This window comes from Heloderma suspectum, chromosome 11 (assembly GCF_057233095.1).
Source record: "Heloderma suspectum isolate Gila_16-S chromosome 11, 16-S_ref, whole genome shotgun sequence".
Taxonomy (NCBI): Eukaryota; Metazoa; Chordata; class Lepidosauria; order Squamata; family Helodermatidae; genus Heloderma; species Heloderma suspectum.
The window spans coordinates 12,848,276-12,874,871 of record NC_139468.1 but is presented as its reverse complement, the minus strand read 5'-3'; the positions used below and the strand labels follow the sequence as shown (position 1 = coordinate 12,874,871).

The 26,596-nt window shown below is 47.6% G+C and overlaps 1 protein-coding gene across 1 annotated transcript; it reads right to left on the bottom strand.

Moving 5' to 3' along the window:
• Positions 1-1,014: 1,014 nt before the first annotated feature.
• CYP11A1 (cytochrome P450 family 11 subfamily A member 1) lies at positions 1,015-26,210 on the bottom strand. Its single transcript, XM_084816879.1, has 9 exons — positions 25,540-26,210; positions 21,612-21,767; positions 20,569-20,768; positions 18,628-18,831; positions 14,187-14,347; positions 12,349-12,515; positions 8,985-9,063; positions 4,494-4,685; positions 1,015-2,413 (listed from the first exon to the last, which is right to left on the bottom strand). Exons 1-9 carry the CDS (start codon positions 25,827-25,829, stop codon positions 2,291-2,293), a joined length of 1,572 nt encoding a protein of 523 aa, XP_084673005.1. The 5' UTR covers positions 25,830-26,210; the 3' UTR covers positions 1,015-2,290.
• Positions 26,211-26,596: the final 386 nt, after the last annotated feature.

The window sequence follows — 26,596 nt, the reverse complement described above, 5'->3', positions numbered from 1 at the left end:
GTGGTGGAAGCCTCCTTTCCACAGGAATGGAAGCATGTCCCTGTCCGGAGATCGCCCACGTGCAGAGCATAGCCCTCCCACTGCAACGGTGCTTGGCCCAGCACACCTGCACTGCCATCCATTTGAGCAGGGCTGGCCTCGGGGGGGTCGGTATGTTTGGGCAGCTGCCAAGGCCCGCACCCCAGGTGGGGCACACTGCGGAAAGCCCCCCGGCTTTGCTGTGCTTCTCTTTACTGTGAGGAGGCATTCTCTCTCTGGAGAGAGCCTGGCCCAGTCTTAGGAGCAGGAGGATGCCTGGGCTGTATGCAGACATGCCGGTGAACAGGTGCTACTGTGAACAGGTGTTTCTCCTGCTGCAGAATGCCTCAGCGATTCCGCCACATTCGTTTGGCGCTTTGAAAGTTATGACGGCATTTCTGCGCTGCTCTGAGAAAGGCGGTTTTGCGACTGACACGGGGGCTGTCCGGTCAGTGCTGCGGCCAGCTGTGCTCTGAGAACTGGGGGAAGGGGTGGCTTTGCAGCTGACACAGGTCTTCACACTGTCTTCTGGAGAAAACAGGTTTCCGTGGGAGAAGATGGCGCATGTGCCCAAAGGGCCAGGCCTGCACTCCTTCTCTTTGGGGAGGAGCCGTAGCTCAGTGGTAGAGCTCCTGCTTTGCATGCAAGAGGTCCCAGGTTTGATCCCAGGTGTCTCCACATAGGGCTGAAAAAACGCCTGCTTGAAACCCTGGACAACCATTGCTGCCAGTCAGTGTTGACAATACTGGGCATAGATGGAGCAATGATCTGACTAAGGCAGCTTCCAATGGAATCCTTCTCCAGTTCAGGAGCACGGGGGGAAAAGGTGCAGGTGAGTCACCAGGCAATAAAATGCAGTAAACCTTTTTCTACAAATTTGGTTGTTATGTTATTGTTGGGTGTGTGTGTGTGTTTTAATTGTAAACCACCCAGAGGGCATCAGCCATTTGGGCAGCTTGTAAAATAATAAGTAAATAAATAAATACATCTCTGACTTGGTTGAAATGCAAGTTTATTTTTTCAGCAAAATATGTCCCATCCCACCCACCCCGTAAGATTGACCAGCTGTTGTTGATGTTTTGTCCCTCTGAGTTCCACCCATGTTTCTCCATAGTTATGGCAAACCAAGTTTCAATAGAGCTTTGGACAGCGAGGATGTGTCAGTCAACACTCACCAACTAATGCTAGCCACGACCAGAATGATCGAGGGGCTGGACTCAACTGGAAAGGTTGCAATGTTTTTGCTTAGTAAAAAGGCCAGTAAGGGAGGACATGATAGAGGTTCAGCAAATACTGCATGGTGTGGAGCAAGTGGATGGGGAGAAACGTTTCTCCTTCTCTGTCAATACTAGCACCTGTTCATTCATTTTTCTCCTGCTCCCATAATATTAGAACCCAACAGGGTCATACAAGGAAGCTGAGCGATAAGAGCTTCCGGTCAAGCCAAAGAAAGCACTTTCTCACACGGTGAATAGTCTAACGATGGCATCCGCTGACACAAGACATGGTGATGGTCACCAGCTTGGACCACCAAATGCCTGGAGGATAAAGCTAGCCATGGCTCTAGTCATGGAGGCTATATCCTGCCTCCAGGATCAACATCAGTATGACTTTGAATAAGTGCTGTTAGGGAGCATGACCAAGAGGGTGTTACTGTGTTTCTGTCTTCTCATGGGCTTCCATAAACATCGGCTTGGCCACTGTATGAATGGAATTCTGGGCTAGAAAGGCCCTCGGTCTGATCACAGGGTTCTTCTTATTTCCTTAAGCATTTTTCTCCTAGCTGAGCAGTCTTCCAGTAAAGGGGTTAAAAGAAGAGAAAAGTGTTGGGGAGCAACAACGCTTACAGTGGAGGGCAGACAACTGTTCAGGAGCACTGCTGCCTCCTTGCCCTTCTTGTGGGCTTCCCAAAGGCATCTGGTTGGGCATTGTGGCAAACAAGTGTGCTTGATCCAGTAGGGCTCTTCTTAGGTTCTTAAGTCTGCTGCTACCATCTCTACGTTGGCCCTAAGACTACAGGAAGACCTGGCCACAGTGAACACCTTCCTTGGCCTTGTCTAAATTGCATTTCATGAGCAAAGCTGGAAAGTCCGAGAGCTGAGAAACCCTGACCCCAAATTATTTCTCTCAGCGCTGGTGCCTTATTTGGAGCAAGCTGCCACTGGAACCCTAGAGACATGTACAGGTAGGGATATCTGTGGACCAGCCAGGCAGCTCCCATCATTCACATACTTCATCTTGCCCCAAAGGCTGATGAGAAGTCCCTCCCTGCTCATGGATGAGAGTCGAGAGGCCGTAGTGTCAAGTAGATTGGCTTGTCTGGGATCAAGAGAAGGTCAAAAGTGGTACCCACGTCCACTCCCCTCTTAGTTTCGATCTTGAAGTTATCCAGCATCTGGGGGGAGAGAGAGAGAAGTGAATGAAGACATAAAGCACAACAGGGAGTACGATGTGATCCAAGAATTCATGTATGGGTTGCAAAGTCATAGGCTCAAGGTTCATTCTCAGCTCACTCTCAGGGCCTCAAATATAGAGATATACGAATCTGTCAATTTCAGTTTGTCTCAGTTTCTCATTTTTCCAATCTTACATTCAGTCTGTCTTGCACTTTGAGATTTTTTTTTAAAAAAATGCATGAAAATCCATATGAATTTTTCACCACATGTCTCCTAATACATGCATATTTGCTAGCAATTTTCCTAATATAATTCATAATTCATATTTTCCTAATATAACTCACTTTCACTAATATGCACATTTTTCTCTACGCTTGCTGTTTATATTTTTCAATTGGAAAGTTCCATTGCAAACTTTGGAGAAGTGTGAATTCCAAAGGATAACCGAGTCCCAGTTCCCATATCGGTTTGGAAGTGCGACATCGGGGAAGTTTGGATTAAAAGCACTTACATGGACAAAAATGGCAGCCGTAGAAGTGCTTTTATGTGGATGTGAGTGCTTTACAGCCACAAGTGGCATGAAACATGCAATTTACGTCTGTGACGCTTGCCATTTGTGGACCTTGTCTTCTTAAAACTTGGAGACTGTCCCACACAGAATCTGGCAGGCGCAGAGGTAACCGGTCTGCAGGTCGGATTCTTAGGCATCTGGCCTTATTTGAGTCTGCAAAGGATTCCTCCAGCATCGCTACATCACTGTCTACATTTCTTGCAATTCCTTCTCCTGTGACCTCACTGTTAACTTTTTTCCCTTCTCCCTACACCAGGGGTATCGAACCTCAGGCCTGGGGGCCAAATTTGGCCCACCTGGGGGCAAAATACAGCCCACCGGGGTCCACCAGATGGCCCTTCCTGGCCACACCTGCTTTCCCCCAACTGCTGATTGTTTTGTGACTTTCCATACATCTGTCTGCCTGGTTCCCCCCATCCCATCCCTACAGGTTGAAATGCAAAATATGCTGCTGTTGCGGGTATTTTTCCTCGGCTCTTTTGCTTTTGGCCCAACCAACCACTTCAATGTGTCCCCCGAGAGATTCTCCAAAACTGAATGTAGGCCGAACGAGGCCTAAAACCCCTGTCCTACACCCTTCTGTATATATACCTTCCGACTCAGGATGGCATTTCAACCACTTGATGAAGAGGGCTGTGGTCTCCAGAAGATGATGCCCTAATAAATGTGACAGCATTATGGTGCCACAGCACTCCTTGTTGTTCATAATGGGGGACTGGCCAGCGTGATCATATCATTCCAGTACTTTTCCATCTGCACTGGCTGCCAGTCCATTTCCAGGCCCGATTCAAAGTGCCGGTATTACCATTCAAAGCCCTGAACGGCTTGGGGCCCAGTTACCTGAAGGATCGTCTCTCCACATACACCTGCCTGTACCCTAAGTTCATCCTCTGCAGTCCTTCTCCAGGAGCCCCTGCCAAGGGAAGTGAGGCGGGTGGCTACCAAGATGAGGGCCTTCTCTGCTGTGGCGCCCTGGTTGTGGAATGAGCTTCCCAGAGAGGCTCATCTGGCACCTACATTGTGCTGTTTTCAGCACCAGGTGAAGACCTTTTGATTTCCCCAAGTATTTTAGTTTTTCAGTTTCAGTGTTAAATCTGGTACTGTATTTTATATCTTTGCAGTGCTGCTAGCTTACATTTGGTTATTATTTTTTATTTTTATACTGTGGTTTTAAACGTTTAAATTTTTAGATTGTACTTTATCATCTTGTCTTTTATGATTTTCATTGTTGGGAACCACCCAGAGAGCTTCAGCTATTGGGTGGTATAGAAATGTAATAAATTAATAAGAAATAAAAAATAAAATAAACACAGCCTTTTTGCCAGCATCAGGCTAGGGGCGGGGACCGGTTTTACATGTATGGGGGCAGAGACCGGTGGCTCTGCACAGTATCAATTGGCCAGAGCATGTAATATCACAAACCCACCAAGCGTCACCCCTGCAAATGTCTGAAATGGAAGCTAACCCGCCACCAAGGTGTCATCACGGAGAGACAGGGTCGGACTCACGTGGATCAGGAAAAGAAGCATCTCCAGCTCAGCAATCCGTCGCCCAAGGCACTGACGTGGCCCAAAGCCGAAGCCCAGCCCCCGGAAGTGTTTGGAGTCCTTATTTAGCCACCTTGCTGGGTTGAATTGCTCAGGCTTGGTGAAAAACCTGGGATCCTGGCCCATTGCATGAATTCCTACTTGGACTAATGTCTGTGAAGAGGAGGCGAAGGAAGGGAAAATGTCAAGCTCTGGCAACGCTCCCCATCCACAGGATCTCCAGGGCTGCTGACAACAGAGCTAGATTATCCATTCTTTATTTACATTGAGTTGGATCCAGACAAAGTAATGCTTGGAGTAGACCAGGTGTGGGGAACCTCAACCCCGCAGGCCAAATTGGGCTGTCCTGGGCTCCCAATCCAGCCTTCCAGGGTTTGCCAGATGGCCACGCCCCCTGTACCTGGCTACAAGCCCATTCCACTGACCACTAACCATTTGGTGTTTTCCACAGTTCCCCCCCCCAGTCTAAAAGATTGAAATGCCTCCCCTAAGGCTTCGTCCCTGGCAGGGAGAGCTGGTATTTTTCTGCCCCCTGCATCCCTTTTGCATCAACCCTGCCCACAACTGGAATGTGGCCCCCAAGAGCTTATCTGCAATGGAATGCGGCCCTTGGGCGGGGAGAGGTTCCCCACCCCTGAAGCAGATCCTTTGAGATCTTGGGACTTAGTCCTGACTGCCTTAAGCCCCTTTCATTTCCATGGCTGTAATGCTAGCAAGGAGCCAACCCTCTATTTATGTGCCTCCCCATAAAGTTCTCTCGGAGCTTACACTATAGAAATAACAACATTCCAATTAAAATGCAAGAAAGGGAACAAATAAAAAAAGCACAATGATGAAATTGAAACAGTCAATTCAAAACAGAGAGCAAAGGAATAAAAGCATAGAACCAGATCCATTTAAAAACGAGAGAGCAGACGGATAGAAATCCACAGAGCTGCGTGAGTTTCTGATTCTTATTTTTTTGAAGTCTGCACAAAAATTTACGCACATTTTTGTGCAAGTTTTCTCCTCATGTTTGTATGCAACTTTGCTTAATATGAGGATTTTGAGCAAAACATTTGCCTGAGTATAACACATTTTGTATGTTCTTTTCACTAATATACACACTTCTGTGCACAGGCTCCTCTAATGTATGCATTTGGGGGCAGAATACACTCCACCAATTCTCTTGCGCCCCGCAGATTCTGTTGCACAAGCTGTGGGTTCCGCCGATTCCATTGCACAGGCGGGACTCACGGCTTGTGCAACAGAGACTTAATGCTTCCCAGGGGAAGCCCTGAAAGAGAGGAAACACTTCTCAACTGGGAGAGCTTGGCGGAGCTCCCGTATGTGAGCTGTGCTGACCTGCCCCATTCCAGAAACGAGGGTGTTTGCTCATTTCTGCTTGCCCAGGAAGTGCCAAGTCTCCATTCCGCAAGCGGTGGGCGCCTCTTGCAGACAAGAATTGGTGGGGTGCAAGAGAATCAGTGGGGGCATAAGCGCCCTGTTGGATTCTGCCCTTCGTATCCATTGTTTTGACTGAAGAACCGCAGCACAAATTTCAGAGAAGCGTGAATACTGCGGGATAACTGCATTTCAGTTTGGAAAGAACAAATTAGGTAGCCTTAAAATGCAAACCAAACACATTTATCTCCCATGCCATGTCTGACCACTGTCTTGGACTACTGTCTGTGAAGAGGAGGCGAAAGAAGGCAAAATGTCAAGCTCTGGCAATGCCCCCCGCCCCAGTGGGGACAAAGTAGGTAGGCCACTTCTGAATTTCCTTAGAAAGAGGACATGCATCAGCAAAAAGAGGACAAAGGAGGACACTGGTTTGCATAGCAGGTGCATATGCTGATTTATAGAGAGAGATGCAAGTGTAGACATAGTTCATATAATTTTGATAGAAATGCGGTACATCTCACACTGACGTGGAAGGCTGAGAGCGGGCGACTTCTGTGCCTACCCGTTCAGTCTGCTCTCCTGGGCTCACTGTTGATGGACAAAGGATCTTCTGGTTCTTCATTTTTAAACCGGACTTGGACCAGCCAGCCTTCCGCCCTCTGTAAAAGAGGACCCAGGCCACCCTACCACAAAGGATGGGCTGTGATGTTTCCTGCTAGCGCTCATGAAAGGCAGGAAGCACAGAGGTGGAGTGAGAGCAGCAGAAGGACGATAATGGGAGCTGACGGCAGGTGAGCGGATGCAGGAAAGAAAGGCGGGGGGTGAAGGACAAGAGGCAAGCGTGCTTCCCGGGCTGTGCTAGATGCTCACAGCTGAGGCCAAATGCAAGGGAGCCACCCAGAATCTGGGCAGCAAAGGCCAAGCAACAGCATTCGCCTCCTCTGGCTTCCAGCTGGGCTCCGGAACTGGCCTGCCCCCAACGGAGTGCAATGGGCTTCTCTGCTGCCTCCCCCTCCCCCCAGGAGAGACGTCATCCTGCATGCAAAGCCACAGGGGCTCCAACTGTCCCTTTGAACCAAAGTAATAGGAAGAATGAGGCTCTCAAAGGAGAACAAAGAGGAACAGCAACGTAATAGGAACAAAAACACACAAAAATAGGGGTCCAAAAGGCATCCCTGACATCTCCGTCAAAGGCAGAGAAAAAGGCGGGCAGCCCAGGGCCTATCGGCCACATGGAGCTGTGGGCCTCCCTCTGAGCCAGCCCTGACGCCGTCCAGACCTTCGCGCCACTGCCAGAGAAAGAGAAGAGCTGGGGGCAGCAGTCTGATGCCCATGTGATCCAGCCACAGAGCGCAGCACTGGCAGGAGCAGGTGAGTGGCCTTCGGAAGGATGCTCTAGGCACCGCGCTCTGTGACCGGGCCTCCAGCGCCCTCCGGCTTTCATGCCGCCACCCCCCAACCACCGCCGATGCCGCAGCTGCCAGCAAAGGGAGAGGAGAGCTGGCATTATAGGCAAAGCAGCGGGGGCCGGTGGCTCCAATTCCTGTGGGGAAATCCATCTGCTCCGGGTTTCAGTCAGAACCACTCGGAACTCTAAAGGAGAGGTCCAAGGTGCTGAGCCCATTTGGGGGATAAGGTTCGGCACTTTGGGCAGGTCCTTTAGAGTTCTGGCTGGTTCCGATTGAAACCCAGAGCGGAATTATTGCCCCACTGAGACCGGAGCCACCAGCCTCCACTGGGGCCGAGGAAAGATAGCGATTTACCTGGGACCCGTTGGTGAAAGCGGGCACTCTCCTCGGGGAACAGGGTAGTGAGGACATATCACTTCACGCAAGCCAGGTCCCCCCAACCCGGCGCCCTCCAGGTGTCTTGGACTTCAATTCCCATCAGCCCCAGCAAGCATGGTCAACAGCCAGGAATGCTGGGAGTTGTAGCCCAAAACACCTGGAGGGCCCCAGGAGGTGGGCGGCTGATGTGAAGCCACCAGTGTGCTACAGCAGCCATCCAGAAAGCTCACTAGGGGATCTTGGGCTAATTACTACCTCTCAGCCCTACCTAACAGGGCTGTTGTGAGGACCACAGCGAGGAAGGGCCATACATGCCAGCCCGAACTCTTCGAAGGAGGGGTGGGGTAAAAAAAAATACAGTGCCATCATTAATAAGTGCAATATCCATAATATTCCATGCCACTTACTCACCTTGGCAGGGATAAAGTAATTCTGAAGGATGATCTCTTGTGTCGTGTATCTTTGTATTGTCACTAGAGCTGTGCACAAATGGCCTCTTGAAATTCTCCACCTTACTTGTGGGCAGAGAAATTTGGGAGACCATTTCACCAAATTTCTCCAGGGGGAGGAGAAATTCTCGACAGTTTCTCCCAGGTAGGGCTCCCCATTGGCAGGGCTTGATCCAGAAATCTTACTAGGGGATCTTGGGCCAATTACTACTTCTCAGCCCTACCTAACAGGGCTGTTGTGAGGATGCATTGGCCCCAGGAGCATAGCCAAGTCATTTATAGTGTTAGAGGAGCCTAGAGATCCATAATGCTTGCTTAAGTTCATTATTGGTGCAATTCCCATGCTAGTAGGCCTCTGAGCATGTTGAGATGAGTCAGAAGGCCGATATCAAGATGTGCCTGGGAAGCAAAGTTTGTTTATCTTAGGTAACTGTGCTGAGAACCAAATACTTCTAGTCTATGCTGGGAATGAATGCTAGGGCGTGTTTGCTACTGTTCTGCTGCCTTATTGCTAAAATGTATTGTATAAAACCCATTGTATCCCATGGCTCTGGGTTCAGAGAAGCTGTCTGATCGAACCATTGGGTAAACCTGTATGCTGTAAGTTACTCAATAAAGTACTCCTTGTAAGTAAACCTGGGTCTGATTTATCACTATCTTGGCACCTCTAAATTAAGAGGTCGAAGCCCACGGGTGGGGCATCACAGAGGACCACAGTGAGGAAGGGCCATACATGCTGGCCTGAACTCTTCGAAGCAGGGGTGGGATAAAAAAAAATACAGCGCCATCATTTTTAAGTGTAATATCCATAATATTCCATGCCTCTTACTCACCTTGGCAGGGATAAAGTAATTCTGAAGGATGATCTCTTGCGTCGTGTATCTTTGTATTGTCACTGCAACTGGGTGGAGCCTGGGTGGAGAGGGAGGAGAAAGAGAGGAGAGGTCTTTATCCACACAGAACTAATCCACTCCAGGAAGCAGGGACTGGCTGACGTCAACCCTGCAGAGTCCACGGCTATCATTGTTGGAATCCCCACCATCTACCAAAGTGTATGAAATTTAGAAGCAAGAGTGCATTCTCAGCCTCTCTTTAACAAAGATTCATAATGCCATGACTGTTAAGGAATCCTGAAATTGGCCCAGAGCTCAATGGTAGAAATTGGGGAGAAACAGTGGTTTGATCAAACATTAATGAAACTGACACAGTAATTTGAGGAGAAATGGTGGTGTGAAATGGCTCCCCACCAACACCAACTTGGTTTTGCCAATTCATTTCATGGATTCTTTTATTTTTTATTTATTTTTTATTAAATTTATTAATCGCCCATCTGGCTGGTCACCCAGCCACTCTGGGCGATGTACAGCGTACAATAAAACAGTTTAAAACAATAAAATTCTACAATAAAAACATTTTCTAAAATACCCTAACCCACCCCAAATGCCTGCCTGAACAACCACGTTTTTAATGCACGATGGAAGCTCATTAAAGAGGGGGCATGGTGGAGTTCCCTAGGGAGAGAGCCACCACAGAAAAGGCCCTCTCCCTCGTCCCCACCAGTCTAGCTGTCCTGGCTGATGGGACAGAGAGAAGGCCATCCGAGGCTGATCTTGTTAAGCGGCCTGTCTGGTGCTGCTGGAGGCACTCCTTAAGATAGGCTGGGCTGGAACCATATAGGGTTTTAAAGGTCAAAACCAACACCTTGAATTTGGCCCAGAAAACAACCAGTGCAACTCCTTCAGCACTGGAGTGATGTGATCTCACTGGCGGCTGCCTTTAATCAGGCGAGCCGCCGCGTTCTGTACCAGCTGCAGCTTCTGAACCGTCTTCAAGGGTAACCCCAAGTAGAGCACATTACAGTAGTCTAAACGAGAGGAGACCAGGGCATGTATTACCGATGGGAGCAGATGGTCGGGAAGGAAGGGGCGCAGCTGCCGTATCAGATGGAGTTGATACAGCGCTGTCCGGCTCACAGCTGACACCTGAGCCTCCATGGACAGCTGGGAGTCCAAAATGACCCCCAGGCTGCGGACCTGGTCTTTCAAGGGTAGCTGTACCCCATTCAACACCAGGTCAACATCCCCCAGCCTCCTCTTGTCTCCCACCAAAAGTACCTCGGTCTTGTCAGGGTTCAGAGTCAACTTATTCCTCCCCATCCAGTCACTCACCGTCTCCAGACATTTGGACAGGGATTCTATGGCCAACCTTGGTGAAGATTTGAATGAGAGGTAGAGCTGCGTGTCATCTGCATATTGATGACACTGCACCCCAAACCTCCTGATGATAGTCCCCAGCGGCTTCACATAGATGTTAAATAGCATCGGGGAGAGGATGGAACCCTGTGGCACCCCACAAGTGAGTGGCCACGGGTCCGAAACCTCCTCTCCCAGTGCTACCCTCTGGTACCTGCTGGAGAGGAAGGACCGGAACCACCGCAATACGGTGTCTCCAATGCCCAACCCCTCCAGGCGGTCCAGGAGGATACCGTGGTCAATGGTATCAAAAGCCGCTGAGAGGTCGAGGAGAACAAGGAAGGAGCATTCACCCCTATCCAGAGCCCTCCTCATATCATCTACCAAGGCGACCAAGGCCGTTTCTGTCCTATGCCCAAGCCTGAAGCCCGACTGAAATAGGTCTAGATAATCAGTTTCTTCCAAGTGTGCCTTCAACTGCATCGCCACCACCTGCTCAATCACCTTGCCCAAAAATGGCAGATTTGAGACTGGGCGAAAGTTGTTCAGAACTTGAGGATCCAAGGAGGGCTTCTTTAAGAGCGGTCTTATCACTGCCTCCTTGAGGGCTGATAGCATCACTCCCTCCTCAAGGGAGGCGTTCACCACTGCCCTGATCCCCTCACCCACTCTCTCTCTGCAGCCCATAATGAGCCAAGATGGGCAAGGATCAAGTAAGCAGGTGGTCGGCCTTACAGATGAAAGCACCTTGTCCACTTCATCAGGAGGAAGAAGCTGGAACCGATCCCACAAAACCGGTTTGCCACAGGCCACCTCTTGCTCACTAACTGTATCCACAGCGTGCAGAGTAACACACCTAATCCGATCAATTTTATCTGCAAAGTGCCTTGCCAAGGCCTCACAGGAGGCCTTAGAATGCTCCAGTGGTTCAGGAGCCACAGGACCGACCAGGCTCCGGACCACTTGGAATTCGATTTCAATTGGAATCCAATTGGAATTGGACCGTCCACTTGGATTCTTCAGCATGTTTACTTGGGAGTAGGTCTCACTGAGTTGAATGGGGCTTATTTCTGATTTGATATGCATAGGACTGCACTGTTCATCTCTGATTCACCCCTGTAATTCCCCCACCAAAATACAGCATGAGGCACCTTTTCAACCTTTGGGTCTGCTTTCAAGTACAGCAGCTGGTGCATCTCCTAAGGTCACCTTCAGAGGCCTTCCTCCAATTGTCTCCTCCTTCATGCTGAAGCTTGGCAGGTGGCTATTAGAGAGAGGGTCTTCTTGGTGGTAGCCCCTCTGGATATGGATCACTCTCCCTAGATATTTGCCTAGTGCCAACATTGTTTTCTTTCCATCTAGTCACCAAGTTAAGGCTTTGTTCCCCTGGGCCCTTTAGTGTGCTTCCAGATAGATGGCTCCTAGCACTACCAACCAAAAGACGTCATGCAACTGTTCCATCTTTTCGTCCTTTACAGATTGTTCATGGGAACAAAACAGAGAGAAAGCAGTGGAAAAATGCAAAACAGTTACAAGTGGAAGACTGTGTCATCTGGATGCTGGATCCTACCATAAAATCCCATACCTGATGCAGATTGATTGCATGATAAAAGCATCATCTGGAAGCACCCTGTAATCTTTACTATTAAAATAGGGAATACTATTTTATTCTCTTTTTCATGATAGCAGTTTCAACTATGGTTTTATTGGCTGGTTTTAGCTTTTCATTTTTTTAAACTACATTTGATTTTACTCTATGTACATTATTGGCTTTGCATTGAATTTTTATCCTGTTGGCTTTGGTATTTGCATCTGTATTTTTACCATGTAGGTTTTGCATTGTAGTATGCTTAGATCTTTCTTTATATTTTATTGTATTACTGTGTTATTTGACCATAATTGAGGCATAGAGTACCTGTCTTATAGGCATTTTATAAATACAGATAATCAATAAATAACAAATAAATGAAAATGGCCCCATCATAGAAAGGACCCTTTCCCTAACCTTAGTACTTCTTTGATGGCAGCTTTGAGCAGCGGAACAGATTTCAACATCTTCAGGACATCTCCCTGAGAAGATGCCTTGGCTGCAAAAATTTCCGCCCGCAGCTGGTCCTGCAGGATTGGCGCTCGGGCCAATTCATACATGGCCCACTGGAGAGTCATTGATGTCTACAGGCACACCAGGAGCAGTGATCAATGATGAGAGTAACATTTGGCCATGAATACATAAAAAACAAGCATGCCTTCTCAGTCATTGTTACAAAACTGGAGGACAGACAGAGAGATAGATGGAAAAGGTGCAGAAAAGGGCAACACAAATGATCAAGGGGCTAGAGCAACTCCCCTGTGAGGAAAGGTTACAACAGCTGGGGTTGTTTAGCTTGGAGAAAAGGTGAGTAAGGGGGGACATGGTGAAGGTGTACAAAAATTATGCATGGAGTGGAGAAAGTGGAGAGGGAGACATTTTTCTCCCTCTCTTCTAATACTAGAACCCAGTGGGGTCATCCCATAAAGCTGATTGGTGGGAGATTGAGGATAGATGAAAGGAAGTTCTTCTTCACACAGTGCATAGGTAAACTATGGAATTCATTTCCACAAGGTGTAGTGATAGCCATCTCTTTGGATGGCTTTAAAAAGGAATTGGACAAATTCATGGAGGATAAAGCTATCAATAGCTATTAGTCGTGGTGGCTATATGCTACTGTCAGTATCAAAGGCAGTAAGCCTAGGTACACCAGTTGCTGGGGAACATGGGCAGGAGGGTACTGTTGTACTCATGTCCTGCTTGTGGGTTCCCAGTCAACAGCTAGTTGGCTGCTATGTGAACAGAATGCTGGACTAGATGGACTCTTGGTCTGATCCAACGTGGCTCTTCTTATGTTCTTAGATGATTGATAGATGGGTGGATGGATGGATGGATGGATGGATGGGTGGATGGACAGATAGATAGAGATATTCCAAAGCAGTATTCCCAGCACCCTGCCAACAGTCTCTCTTGGAAGGCAGGGAAATAATTTCATCCCATCGTAAGTGTATTATCTGGTGAGCTGAAACTCAGTACTTTATGTCAATGAATTTTACAGACAAAGCTGTGTGTGTGTCTGTGTGTATGAGAGAGAGAGAGAGAGGGAGAGAGAGAGGGAGAGGGAGAGATATGGAGAGAGAGAGAGAGAATGAATGAATGAATGAATGAATGGAGGCTGTAGGGTAGAAAAGGCAAGGGAGAGAGAAGAGAGAAAGAAGAGGAGAGAGAGAAGGGATGCTCTCCCCACTTTTTGCTTTGGCCCCACCCACCACTGGTATGTGGCCCTCAGCTTGAAGAAGATTGCCTACCCTTGTATTACAGTCATCTGCAGGTCATTGCAGGAGCCATTGGCCATACAGACGAGGAATTATGGGCATTGCAGTCTAACATACGTAGAGGGCACCAGGTTGGGGAAAGCTGGACTAGATAACCGTTTGAGGTCCCTTCCCAAACTGCCATTCTCCAAACACTACTATACGATTCTCACATATTATACCAGGGAAGGGTATGCATAATTAGTACTAGCAATAGGTGGAAGTTCAAGCTGCCTTAAAGAAGGTGCCAACTCTCCTGTATCCCAAGCACAGCCCAGCATAGTAGAGTGGAGGACCCAACAAATGGAATTTCTAGGAGCAGAAGTTCTTGTGGCCTCCCCCTTCCTTCCCCCTTCACTGCTTCTGCATGGCCATGCTGCCTGGGAATTATGGGAGTGGCGGTCCAACATATCTGGATGTTATATGCAACACCAGGCTGGGGAAGGTTGGGCTGTACCATCGAGGATTCATCGCCAAGACTGTGCCACAGTCCCTCCTTACCGTGTCCACCCCGCCTGCCATCATCTCCGTCATGCTGGCCTTGATGTTTTCGATAGGTAGCTTGTCCTGCATTAAAAGGCTGGACAAAATGCCCATATATTCTTTGGCGCTTTTCCGCTTCAAACGGAGGTCTCGGTAGATGTTCTGTATACACTTGTCAGCTGGTGAGACAGAGAGGAAGCAAGTAGGGATGCTAGAAATGTCCCTAGCATGGGAATTGCACATGCCCGTTCTCACCCAGCAAAACGACTCTCTCTCTAGTCGAGCTCAGTAAAATTCACTCTGCCAGGTTGCAGCAGAAGCAGTGCTTACTGGCTAACCCCGCTTCTGCCACCAAACCATGACCACCTCCATTCTCAGATCAGCTTTGCAGCATTAGAGGGGGACTATGACTGTGTTTTTGCTTCCAACCATTATCAACAACCTCAGATACGCAGACGATACCACCCTAATGGCAGAAAGCGAAGAGGATCTCAAGAGCCTCTTGTTGAGGGTGAAAGAGGAGAGTGCAAAAGCTGGTTTGAAACTCAACATTAAAAAAACGAAGATCATGGCATCTGGCCCCATCACTTCCTGGCATATGGAAGGGGAAGAAATGGAAGCAGTAACAGATTTTATTTTCTTGGGCTCCAAGATCACCACAGACGGTGACTGTAGGCATGAAATTAAAAGACGCTTGCTCCTTGGGAGGAAAGCTATGGCCAACCTAGACAGCATAGTAAGAAGCAGAGACATCACCTTGCTGACAAAGGTTCGTCTAATCAAAGCTATGGTTTTCCCAGTAGCAACATATGGCTGTGAGAGCTGGACTATAAGGAAGGCTGAGCGCTGAAGAATCGATGCTTTCGAACTGTGGTGCTGGAGAAGACTCTTACGAGTCCCCTGGACTGCAAGGAGGTCAAATCAGTCGATCCTAAAGGAACTCAACCCTGACTGCTCATTGGAAGGACAGATACTGAAGCTGAAGCTCCAATATTTTGGCCACCTAATGCGAAGAGGAAACTCCCTGGAAAAGACCCTGATGCTGGGAAAGATTGAAGGCAAAAGGAGAAGGGGACGGCAGAGGATGAGATGGCTAGATAGCATCACCGATGCAATGAATATGAACTTGAGCACACTCTGGGAGAGAGAGGAGGACAGGAAGGCCTGGTGTGCTATGGTCCATGGGGTCACAAAGAGTCGGACACGACGTAACGACTGAACAACAATTTTTTTTACAATGAGTTCAGACTTGTTTATGAGACCTTGGAGCAGGGGTCCCCAACCTTTTTGGGTCAGTGGGGGATTTTGAGAGAGTGTTGTGGGCACTCTCACAAAACAATTGCCATGGGGTGGGGCTTGCCCATTCAAAATCTAAGCACTTCCACTGTGCATCATGTTGATTTCCCAAGGTTGGATGCATTCATGCTTCAGGTTTTAAAAGCATTTTCAAACATAGTATAATAATTCTATTTGCAGGTAGGGATGTACTGACTGTGTAAAATCCACTCCGTCTGTGTTTTGCGGATTGTCAGACACCTTTTGTTCCATTGTCCATCCACAGACAGATGCAAACATTATTTTTCATCGTGTGGAAAAATACGCAAATTATTACGTAAGTATTTACGTAAGTATTTGCATAATTTACCTTAGCACATAACATTTAGCGTATTGTCCCCCATTCCATTCAATATCACCTCAGCAGAAATTTACATATTTTCCTACTAATTTATATGCGTAAATTTCAGGAACGTAAAAATAATCATCTGACAGTCTATGGACTTCGCACTGCCTGAGGGGGTCACTCCATAGTGGATTCCGCAGGTCAGATTCTTAGAAATCCGAGCTCATTTTAGTCCGTCTCGAATTTCTCCAGCATCCCTATTTGCAGGGCCTTTTTGGCTGATTAAGGGGGAGGGGGAATGGGGGGTATGACTCATTGCCTAGTTTCTCCAGCTGAAAGCAACTCAAGCAAAAGACTGGTTTCATATCTGTAGGGCATGGCTGGCCATGAACACTCATTTTTTCAGAATGCAAACTGGCGAGACTAAAAGAAAAGAAACTTGCCCAAGGACCTAAGTACCAGGCAGAGATGGGGGTCTGAGCTCTAAAATGCAAAGCCACTCTTTTGAAGTCGAATAAAGGTGGTGCTGGGGGCAGGGCTGGCCTTAGGAGTGGGCGAGCTGGGTGGGCACCAGGGGTGCCGAGCTGAGGGGGGCGTGAGCTGAGCTGACGGGGGGCACCGAGCTGAACTGAAAGGGTGTAAGCTGAGCTCAGTGGCTGTGTATTTTGAATGTACTGCCTGCAATGAGCCAGGGTGGCAAAAAGCAAGCGTCTGTAACTTTTCCCCCAAGGTTCTGCAAGTTGTTTGGATACTAATTACAAAAACGATCATCCTTCAGTTAGCTTTAAGGGATGCTTCTTTTTCAGTGTCCGCTTCGACGTCAATTACGCAAGGTAAAAATCAATGAAACACGGATGTTCTTCGAGGCACCATTACGGAGCACTTTGCACTTCAAATACCGTAAACGCTATGAGCACAATATAAATAATAATAAAATTAAGCTGTAAGCTATAAGCTGTAAGAGCTATAAGCTGGATACCTTTTTTTATTTATAACCTGTCTTTATTATTTTTAAAGATAAATTTAAATTTGGATATTCCGAAATAAAGAATGCTTACCAAAAGATGGCAATCTTTACAAAACAAAAAAATTTATAAGGAAAACCTGCGATAGTGCTGCCGGGTTGCAGAGCGCACTGTCGCTGCTCAGAATGTGGCTTTTCGAACTTTGGCTTGTGCAAACTGTAGCACAGTGGATGAGGGATCAAGGCTTTGAGCAATGTCATTCTCAGTGGACATCATGCCCACACCAGGCCCCATAAATCCTCTGGGTGGCCTTGCAAAACTGACTGCGGGGGGAGGGGGCACCGAAGACTCTCCTTGCTAGGGATGTATGCATTTTGTTAAATCCATTCTATCTGTGTTTCATGGCTTGTCAGGTGTCTTTCATTCCCTCGTCCATAGGGATGTTAGGAGTATATTAAATCCAGTCTGCATTTTCAGATCTGCTGTTCACAAACCCGGGAGCTTGCATCTTTTCAAGGAGGGAGGGAAATCTCACTGAAAGCAAATTGCTTTCAAGGTTTCTTTCTGATCTGGAGGTAATGGAGACCACCTTTCCCACCCAAGCATTAGTGCCTTATCTAAAGCAACTCCTTTAAAGAAGAAGAAAAAAAACTTTTAAAAATGACTATGCCAAGCTCTGCATGATGGGTAGGTGGTGGGGAGGCACTTTAAATAGCCAGTGAAATCCTGACTCTCAAGGCTTTCTCCTGCTTGGCTGATAAAGGAGACTCCCCCATCCACCCAGGGAGCCAATGTGTTTACCTAGTGTGCTTACAGCCAATGTGTTTACTCAGAAGTAAGCATTGCTGTATTCAGTGGGATCTCAGAGAAGCCTTGGGGATGGTCAACTAATGTACAGCTCAGGTCTATGCATGTCTACTCAGAAGTCAGTCCTATTGATTTCAACGAGACTTAGTCTCAGGTAAGTGTGCGTAAGACTGAAGGCAAGAATGCTCTCAATGGGCACATTTCCCCCCTGCAGGCACTCTCCCAGCAAACAACCTTTCTGGAATGCCCATGAAAGGAACTGGACTCCTTTTATGGAATCCCAGGAAGTGCAGCACTACAGCAGACTAGTGCACTTTCTTTCTTTAATTGAAAGAAAAAACACGCCCACACCGCTCACTTTGTTACTGGTAAGCACAATGCCTCCCCCCACACACACTACATTTATAAGGAAGTTGCTGCTTCCTTAAGCAAATAAAATAAAAGTTGCATGTCCCTGGAATCCACCTGACCCACAGATGCTGATCCGGCAAGGAATTCGCAGACCGGATTACAAGAAATCCGGACTCATTTCAATCCTTTTTAGATTTCTCCAGCATCCCTACTCCTCACCCAGGGTGCTGTTTATCCTGGGGACACCCCTGGCATGAGGGCAGCCCCTCATTTTGCAGCATGCAAGGCTACAAGGTAAAATCATCCTCTTCATCTTCATCATCTTAAGAAATAAAATCAAAATCTGGAGCAACAGGGAGCTTGGCGGGTGCCAAGAGAGGTGTCTCTGGGCACCACATGGGAGACCCCAACCTTGAAGAGGAGCTGGTAGAGGACTAGATGGACCCATGCTCTGGTCCATGTGGCAGCTTCCTGTGTTTTACATGTTTCAAGATCTGGCCTTGACAATGAAAACAAGCTGAAGGACTGAGCCCTCCCTGACTACTATTCCTCCCTGGTCCATCTCAATCCTGCTCCAAGGCCATGTCTGTGATTTGTTACTCAACCCAGTCTCCAGTCCCATCCCCTCGAACATCATTGGGTGAGGTTTGGAGGTCAATTACGCATTTGATCACCCAGGATCACCCAGGATCACCCAGGCAATAAGCACGCTCACCATGCTTGAAGATGACGTCCCAGGCCTTCACATGGTCCTGCCAAGTCTTGGAGTTGATCCTGCACAGAAGGCTTGGCGGGATGTATAACATCGGCGAAGTGGTGTGGAACATCAGTGTGACGGCATCAATGAACTTCTGGCCCTCGGGGTCAATGCAGTCCTGCAGGAGGCCCAGGCGTGTGCCGTACAGGACGTTGCAGATAGCTGTGGAGATGGATAGATGTAAGGAATGGCCTGCAGGGCCAACACTCTATTTCTGCCATGGTTTGGGTGGGGAAAAGGAGATCAAAATCTAAGCATTCTACTGCACATCACCTTCATTTCCCAAGGTTGGAGGCATTCACAATGCAAGTTGTAAAAGCATTTTCAAACATAGCATTATAAATCTATTTGCGGGGCCATTTCTGCTTGGCACTAATATAAATAGGGCCAAGCAGAAATGCTCCCTCCCCACTTTCCCTCAATGTTTGTGCATGGCAAAGTTGGAGTGCCTTTTTGTCTGATTGGGGGCTGGCAATTTGGAGGGGGGGGGGATTATGACCCACTACCTAGTTTCTGTAGCTGAAGGCAACTCAAGTAGAAGACTGGTTTCATATCTGTAGGACAAGGGGGTGCACTCTTTGGCCCTGGGGCTTCATGTGATCCTTGACCCTTCCTTCTGCCTTTCTTGGACCTGGCAGGATCCTGTACCCTCTTCCCCACTGTCCAGCTGATCAGCTGGGCAATGGTTGGAGGAGGCAGGGAAGACTGTTCCATGGCTTCCAAAATCACTATTTTCCCATTGCTGGTAGTGGTAGAGAAACGGCAATCTGAATGGTAATCTCTGTGGGATTTTAGCCAACGCCGAAGGGCATTTTAGAGGCCAAAAAGGGTGTAGGGCCATGGCTACAAAACTCACTCAGGTCAGCAGCACGGTCTGCTTTCGAATATTGGGCAGGGGGTAGGGATGTATGGATTTTGTAAACTCTGTTACATCAGTGTTTTGCAGATTGTCAGGCAACTTTTGTTCTATTGTCCCGTCATTGACGGAATCAGGTTTTTCCCAATTTCCTGAATTTGCGCAAATTTGCATTTGCACAAATACACACTTGCAAAGATGTGTAGATGCCCCCAAATGCACAAATCCCCCCAATGCACAGTCTCATGGGGAAAATGCACATTTTTGGCCTCTTTTTTTTAAATTGTATGTATTTTTGTATGATTAAATAGGCATAAAATTCCAGATAGTTAAAAAAAACACACACCTGTCTACAAGTCCGCAGGATCCGTACATATCAGGAAAAGCCAGTCTGCTGCAGAATCCATGGGTCAGATTCATAGAAATCTGAACACATTTGATTCCTTGTGGATTTTTCTGCCATACCTAGCAGGGGGTGACTCAAAGGTCAACCAAAATGCACATTTGCCCTTCAAGGAAGATGAAACCTAAGAACTTTTGTCTTGAATTTTGGCCATGGGGTGGGTGAAAGTGGGGGCCAAAATCTCTCCATAGGCTTTAGTGGCAGAGTGTCAGAAACCTGGGGACAGCAGATGTTACTCACTGCTGGCACTGGAGCTCCTGTCTTCGCCACCATTTCCCCACTCCAAATTCCTCCATCCGAGTGACACTATGTCAACACAGAGGGTTGCTCCCAGGCAAGTGTGTGCATACAGACCATTGTGGCTTGATATTCCTAGGTTTCTGTTTGAGCTATTTGTGTCATCGCTTGTTGGCAGCATGATTATAGATGCACAGAAAAATGCAAAGCCCACTTGGATGGAGAAATTGGCGTCCAGTGCAAAGTGCAGCGCAAAGTCCTCTAAATTTGAAAAAAAAAAAAAAGCATTGGCAAAGTTCTGGCAAAGTTCTGCCCTATGGGCCTGGGCCCAAATCGTTTACATGCCTAGCAAGAGCCCTGGCTCTAATACCAATGCCATCCCAAAGTTTCCCTACCCACTCACACTCGAGGGCAAAACGGAAGAGCTCGTTGGTAAGGTCAGCTGTCCATCTTCCATGGCCACTGTTTTGGATCTGCATGTGCACTCTCTTGACAAAATCTTCTCCCACGTCGTTCAGGAGAGGCACAAAATTCTCCATCACTTGGAGGGCCAAGGCTTCCTTGTTCAGGACCAGCCGGTCATGGCGCCAGCCTTCTCCGTTCCTAGCAGATCAGAAGAAGGGAAGTCAGCGCTGGGACATTCCTTGGAAATCCAGAGACTCATCCTAGGCTCTGCATCAGGGTCTTATTTGTTGGTTAGTTGGTTTGTTTGTATTTCTAATCTGCTTAATAACTAATGTTGTCTGGGTCTGTTGTCTACCAACAGTTAAAAAACTAAAATGCCATATAACAGTTCAAAATATAAAATATTGTACAAACATTTAGAAGAATAAAATACAATATAATGCAAAGTAATAAATAGCTCAGGAATAGATCAAACAGTCCAAATAACCTTGGACTAGGTCTCTAAAATGCCAGGGAGAAAAGAAAGGTGTTTACTTGGCAGCAAAATGATAACAATGTAGGTGCCAGGCCAACCTCTTTGGGGAGTTTATGCCATAAATGGGGTGCCACCACTGAGAAGGCCCTCTCTCTTGTAGCCACCCACCTAGCTTTCTTTGGCAGAGAGCCCCAGAGGAGGATCTCTGAAGAGGATTTAAGGGTAGGTGGAGAAGGCTATCAATGGCTACTAGTTCTGATGCTCCCACCAGTATCGGAGGCAGTAGGCCTATGTACATCAGTTGCCGGGGAACACGGGTAGGAGGGTGTTGATGCACTCCTGTCGTGCTTGTGGATTTCCCATGGGCAGCTGGTTGGCCACTGTGTGAACAGAATGCTGGACTAGATGGACCCTTGGTCTGATCCAGCAGGGCTCTTCTTATATTCTTATGTACCCTGTCTATTCTGCTATAATTTCCTAGTCTTCTTCCCCCCCCCACACCACCACTTGGGACCCCTCACCACAATGTTTCTGGCTTATCCCTGTCCCATCTTGCAGGCCCTTACTTGAGAAGCACTCCATATGGCTTATTCCGAAAGTCACGGTAGGCCGCCCAAGGGGGCACAACGAATCTCTCTGGGTTCATGCCTTCAGAATGGAAGAGAATAGCTGCGTCTTCAGGATCAATGATGTTGATGCTTTCATAGGTGCCCAGTTTCTCCCTGTTAAAGGAGCAATGCTGGTTTAGGGAATGTGAAAGAGATGCACCAGATGTTGGCAAATTCCTCCCTACCCTACAGTTCACAACCCTGGATTTTCTTTGTGGGTTGTTTGTGGTTAATAAACCATGGTTTGCTAGCGCAGCTGGGTTCAGACAACACAACAACCCGCTATTCAACAATAACCCACAGTTCAATGACAATCCACATTCGACCCATGCTCATCCCATACTCTGGCTTGTCATGTTATGTGAACCCAGCCAATGCCTAATTAACTGATGGGAATCATGGCCACAAACAAAAAACTGCCAGCAGTGGCCACTAGCTTAGATGGTTTGTAAAATGGATTAGGCCAGTTCATGGAGGTTATGCCTACCAATGCCTACAGACAGAAGAGAGGAAGCCATCTTACCCCAAGCCATGCCATTGATGCACCTAGCTCAGCACCGTCTTACACAGATTAGTGGCCGCTCTCCTGGATTGAACCTGAGACCTTCTGTATGCCAAGCCGGTGCTCTATCGACCTCTATGTAATACAGCAGTACACTGATCTGAATACCAGATGCTGGGGTCAAGGAAGGGGAAAGCTATCACCTTCATGTCCAGCTGGTAAGCACCTAGATCAGGAGCTGGGAACCCGTGTCCCTCCAGAAGTTGTTGGACTACAACTCCCATCATCTCCAACCATTGGCCCTGCTGGTTGGGGCAGATGAGAGTTGTGGGGTTCTCTGCTCAATAAGGAATGAGGCTGGAGGTCGAGGCGTCCAACAGGTGGCCCACCCCTTATCTAGAGAACATGCACTGCAACAATCCAGGGAGAATCCACATGTTTTGGGGAAAGTGCTCTCCCTGTTTTGCTAGGTTGGAGGGCATCATGATGATGAAGATGACAATTTACTATATACACATGTGCATTTGCAGTCTTCAGATTTCAACCTCCCCTCCCAGGTGTCTAGAAGTTAAATCTATGAGTGAGAAGTTTTATGTATGTATGTATGTATGTATGTATTTATTTCATTTATATCCCACCTTTCTTCCATCATAGAACACAGGGTGGCTATATGTGGTTCCCAGGTGATCTCCCCTCCAAGCACTGACCAGACCCAGACCTGCTTAGCTTCAGCAAGATGGCTGCCTCATGTGCTCAAGGGCCAAATCTCATTTTGGGGAAACTCCCGGGGGGGCGCATTCCTGGGTAGGTGGGGCCAAAGGCCAAAGGGTCAGCTCTGAAGCTCTTCCTGCCAGGAATTAATTCCTCAGAGAGGCATTTCAACCTTGTTCAATAGGTGGAAAATTGCTCAAAAGCCAGGAAACCACCACGCAATTCGTGGTCAGGAGAAAGGGGTTGGGGCCAGGAGAAGGCGACATGGCCATGGAGGGACCCCCAGAGGGCCAAATTGGCACTCCATCTGTTCCACATGTGGTCTACAGGCTTGAGGTCCTACACCCCTGCTCTATTAGCATGGCAACACCTGTGATCCATTGGATGCCTACTATCCAGACACACGCGTATACACACCCCTGTCTAGATGGCCAATGCTGCAGCATGGATTGTGAAACGCAGCGGTTCCATAATAGTTGCTGCTGGATCCACTGTGAGGTCAAGCCTTTGAACAAACGAACAGCCTTCATTTTTAATAAAGCCCGGCAACTGGATCAGGGCGATTCACGAGCGTGCACAAGCGTGCCCACATTTTACCCAAGGGAAACTGCAAGCAGGTAGAATACAAAGTGCCGAAAGGTGCATTATACACCACTGTTCCTTCTACCCCAGTATGGTCTAGAAAAGCTTTCCCCAGCCTGCTGTATTCCAGAAGTGTTGGACCACACTTCCCATCATCCCCAGCCAGCAACCTGGTAGTGGGTAATGGGGGGGTTGTAGTCTGACACATCCAGAGGCTGTCAGGTTGAGGAAAGCTGGTCGACTTGGGCAGGTCTTGGGTAGAGGGAATCCTTTCCCCTCCCCTCTGTTTCATTTGCCTATGGGTCTTGGTGGGAGATTTAGGAGAGATCAAAGGAAGCGCTTTTTCACACAGTGTACAGCTAAACTCTGGATTTCGCTACCACAGGATGCAGTGATGAGCACCCATTTCCATTTGGATGGCTTTAAAAGGGGGTTGGACAAATTCATGGAAGATAAAGCTACCAATGGCTACTAGTCCTGATGGCTCTATGCTAGCTCCAGTATCAGAAGCAGTATGCCTATGTGCACCAGTTGCTGGGGAACATGGGCGGGAGGGTCCTGTTGCACGCATTTCCTGCTTGTGGGTTTCCTATGGGCAGCTGCTTGGCCACTGTGTGAAGAGAATGCTGGACTAGAGGGACCCTTGGTCTGATCCAGCAGGGCTCTTTTTGTATTCGCATGTTCTTAACCTTGTCTGATCTTGTAAGCTAAGCTGGGTTGCGCCTGGTTAGTACCTGGGTGGGGACCGCCTGGGGGAATACTGAGTGCTGCAGGGAAGGTCCCGGGTTCAATCCCGGCATCTCCAGGTAGGGAGGGAAAGTTTCTTCCCTGGAACCCTGGAGACAGCTGCTGCGAGTCAGTGTCAGCAGTACTGGGCTAGACAGACTAATGGTTTGACTAAGTATAAGGCAGCTTACTATGTTCCTATGTAACTGCGGATGCCAGGGGCTGATCCGGGCACCTTCTGTGTGCAAGGCCAGGCATTTGACTGCCACGCTGCATCACAAGCATCCCTATTTTCCTCTGTGAATTGTTGATGGAGGGTCTGCCAGAGACATCTGACTGTTCACTGTTGGAGATGAATGTCAGACTAAGTTGGCCTCAGTGTGGTCTTGCTAGGCCCTATTATGTACTTAACAACGCATAGCGTTACATAAATAACAGAGATGAAATGGGAGTTAATTAAAGAGTATGCAGTTCTTCTGGGTCTCTTTCCTGATTTTTTTTTTCATTCACGAAAATATGTCTGGATCAGGACTTGCCCAACCATTAAGTTCTACACAGTGGAGGCTGGTGGCTCCTATCTCAGTGGGGCAGTAAATCCGCCCTGAATTTCAGTTAGAACTCTAAAGGAGTTATCCAAAACGCTGGACCATATCCCCCAAATGGATTCAATTCCCTGGTTAGCTTCTTTGGGGTTCTGACTGAAACCTAGAGCAGATTCACTGCCCCACTGGAATAGGAGCCACCAGCCTCCACTGGATCTACAGAAGATGCCCTTTGGAGGGCTCCTATACCTGCAGGGGCTCATTCATTGGGGACATCTGAAAGGGCTTTCTCCTGTGTCACTCCCAAATGTATTGTTTTAACTTGTCGTACACTGCCTTGATGACTTTTGAGCAAAAGCGGAGGAATATAAATGTTAATAATAAATAAGTAATATCAACCGTCAGATGGAAAAGGAGGCAGAGAAAGAGCATGCAATTATTCTGGGGCTCTTTCCCAATTTTTAACTTCAAATAAAAACTGACTTTGAATTCATAATTAGCCCTTTTAACAATTTGGGGCAGTGGGCAGAGTAAATGGGTGGTGGTGGGGAGCAGATTCAAATCCCTTCCTGCCAGATGCATTTTGGCAAGCCCCACAAACACTTACCCCAGATGACTGCACAGAGTTGCAATGCCAAGAAAATGAAACTGAGCTCAAGAGTAACAGGACTGCTGCCACAAACATAAGTCAGGCAAGTCATCTACAATGAGAGTAAATTAAGCTGCAGTGCCTGAAGCGAACTGCCTTGGTCCGAGACGTGATCCTGTGTGGACAAATCTTTGCAGAAAGTCTGGACCCAATAAGCCAAAGAGAAGCCCTTACCTGTATATTGGCCCAAACTCCTGGAATTTGCGCACCATGATGTTGTGGACGTTATGGAAGCCCCCTTCTTTCCAAAAGAAATACAAGTTGAACCAGTTGGTTTTCCAGTTGCCCGGTACTTTGCTATATGGCCTGGCTGCTTTCCCTTCAAGGGAAGTGGGGTACACTTCCCCTGAAGCTATGTGAACCCTGCGGTAGCCAGGGGGTTGAGTATCCTCAAACCAGCATAAGATACTTAAGTTTGGGGGGATGCCCACCACAGGCAGACAGAGGCGATGCCTGCCCAACATCACAACAGGAGAAGAACAAAGAAAGAAAAGGCGGGGTGTGTGGGGGTTGGGGGGTGGCAGGGGAGAATCAAGCTGCCAGATTTGGAGGCAAAAGTCCTTCAAAGTGATGCAAGTGTCCCAAGTTCTGGCTTTTATAGCAGTGAGGCTGTTCCCTCAAGGATACAGAGATCACCCGGTAATGTTAGTTCTGGAATCCCAGCCCATCCTCCCTGCCCTCTTCTTTAGAATCTATCTCTCTATTAGAATCTAATAGACTTTAGAAATCTATTAGAATAGAAATAGAAATAGAACTTAGAAATCTATTAGAATAGAAATAGAAATAGAACTTAGAAATCTATTAGAATTTCTTTAGAATCTCTCTCTCTAAAAGTCCTTCAAAGTGATGCAAGTGTTCCAAGTTCTGGCTTTTATAGCAGTGAGGCTGTTCCCTCAAGGATACAGAGATCACCCGGTAATGTTAGTTCTGGAATCCCAGCCCATCCTCCCTGCCCTCTTCTTTAGAATCTATCTATCTATCTATCTATCTATCTATCTATCTATCTATCTATTCATCTAATTATCAAACTTTTAAAAGAAACTATTACCTACATAATTAAGGAAACAAGCTTATACATGCTTACCTGGGAGTAAGTGTCATTGAACTTCATGGGATGTGCATTGGGTTGCACAGGAATTAAATGAATATATAATTATAAATACAAACTTCTTCACCCTCTCCACGCCCACCAAAAAGGGGATTGCGAAACTGGAGAGACTGGTTGCATCTG

What these genes read in the sequence shown, in the direction of transcription:
- CYP11A1 (XM_084816879.1), bottom strand. Translation starts at nt 25,829, where the DNA reads ATGTTGGGCAGGCATCGCCTCTGTCTGCCTGTGGTGGGCATCCCCCCA. An exon ending in CTTCCGTTTTGCCCTCGAGT is followed by an intron (nt 18,832 to 20,568) that starts GTGAGTGGGTAG and finishes CCATCTCCACAG; the next exon opens with CTATCTGCAACGTCCTGTAC. An exon ending in TGCTTCTTTTCCTGATCCAC is followed by an intron (nt 2,414 to 4,493) that starts GTGAGTCCGACC and finishes CTCTCCCCCCAG; the next exon opens with ATGCTGGATAACTTCAAGAT.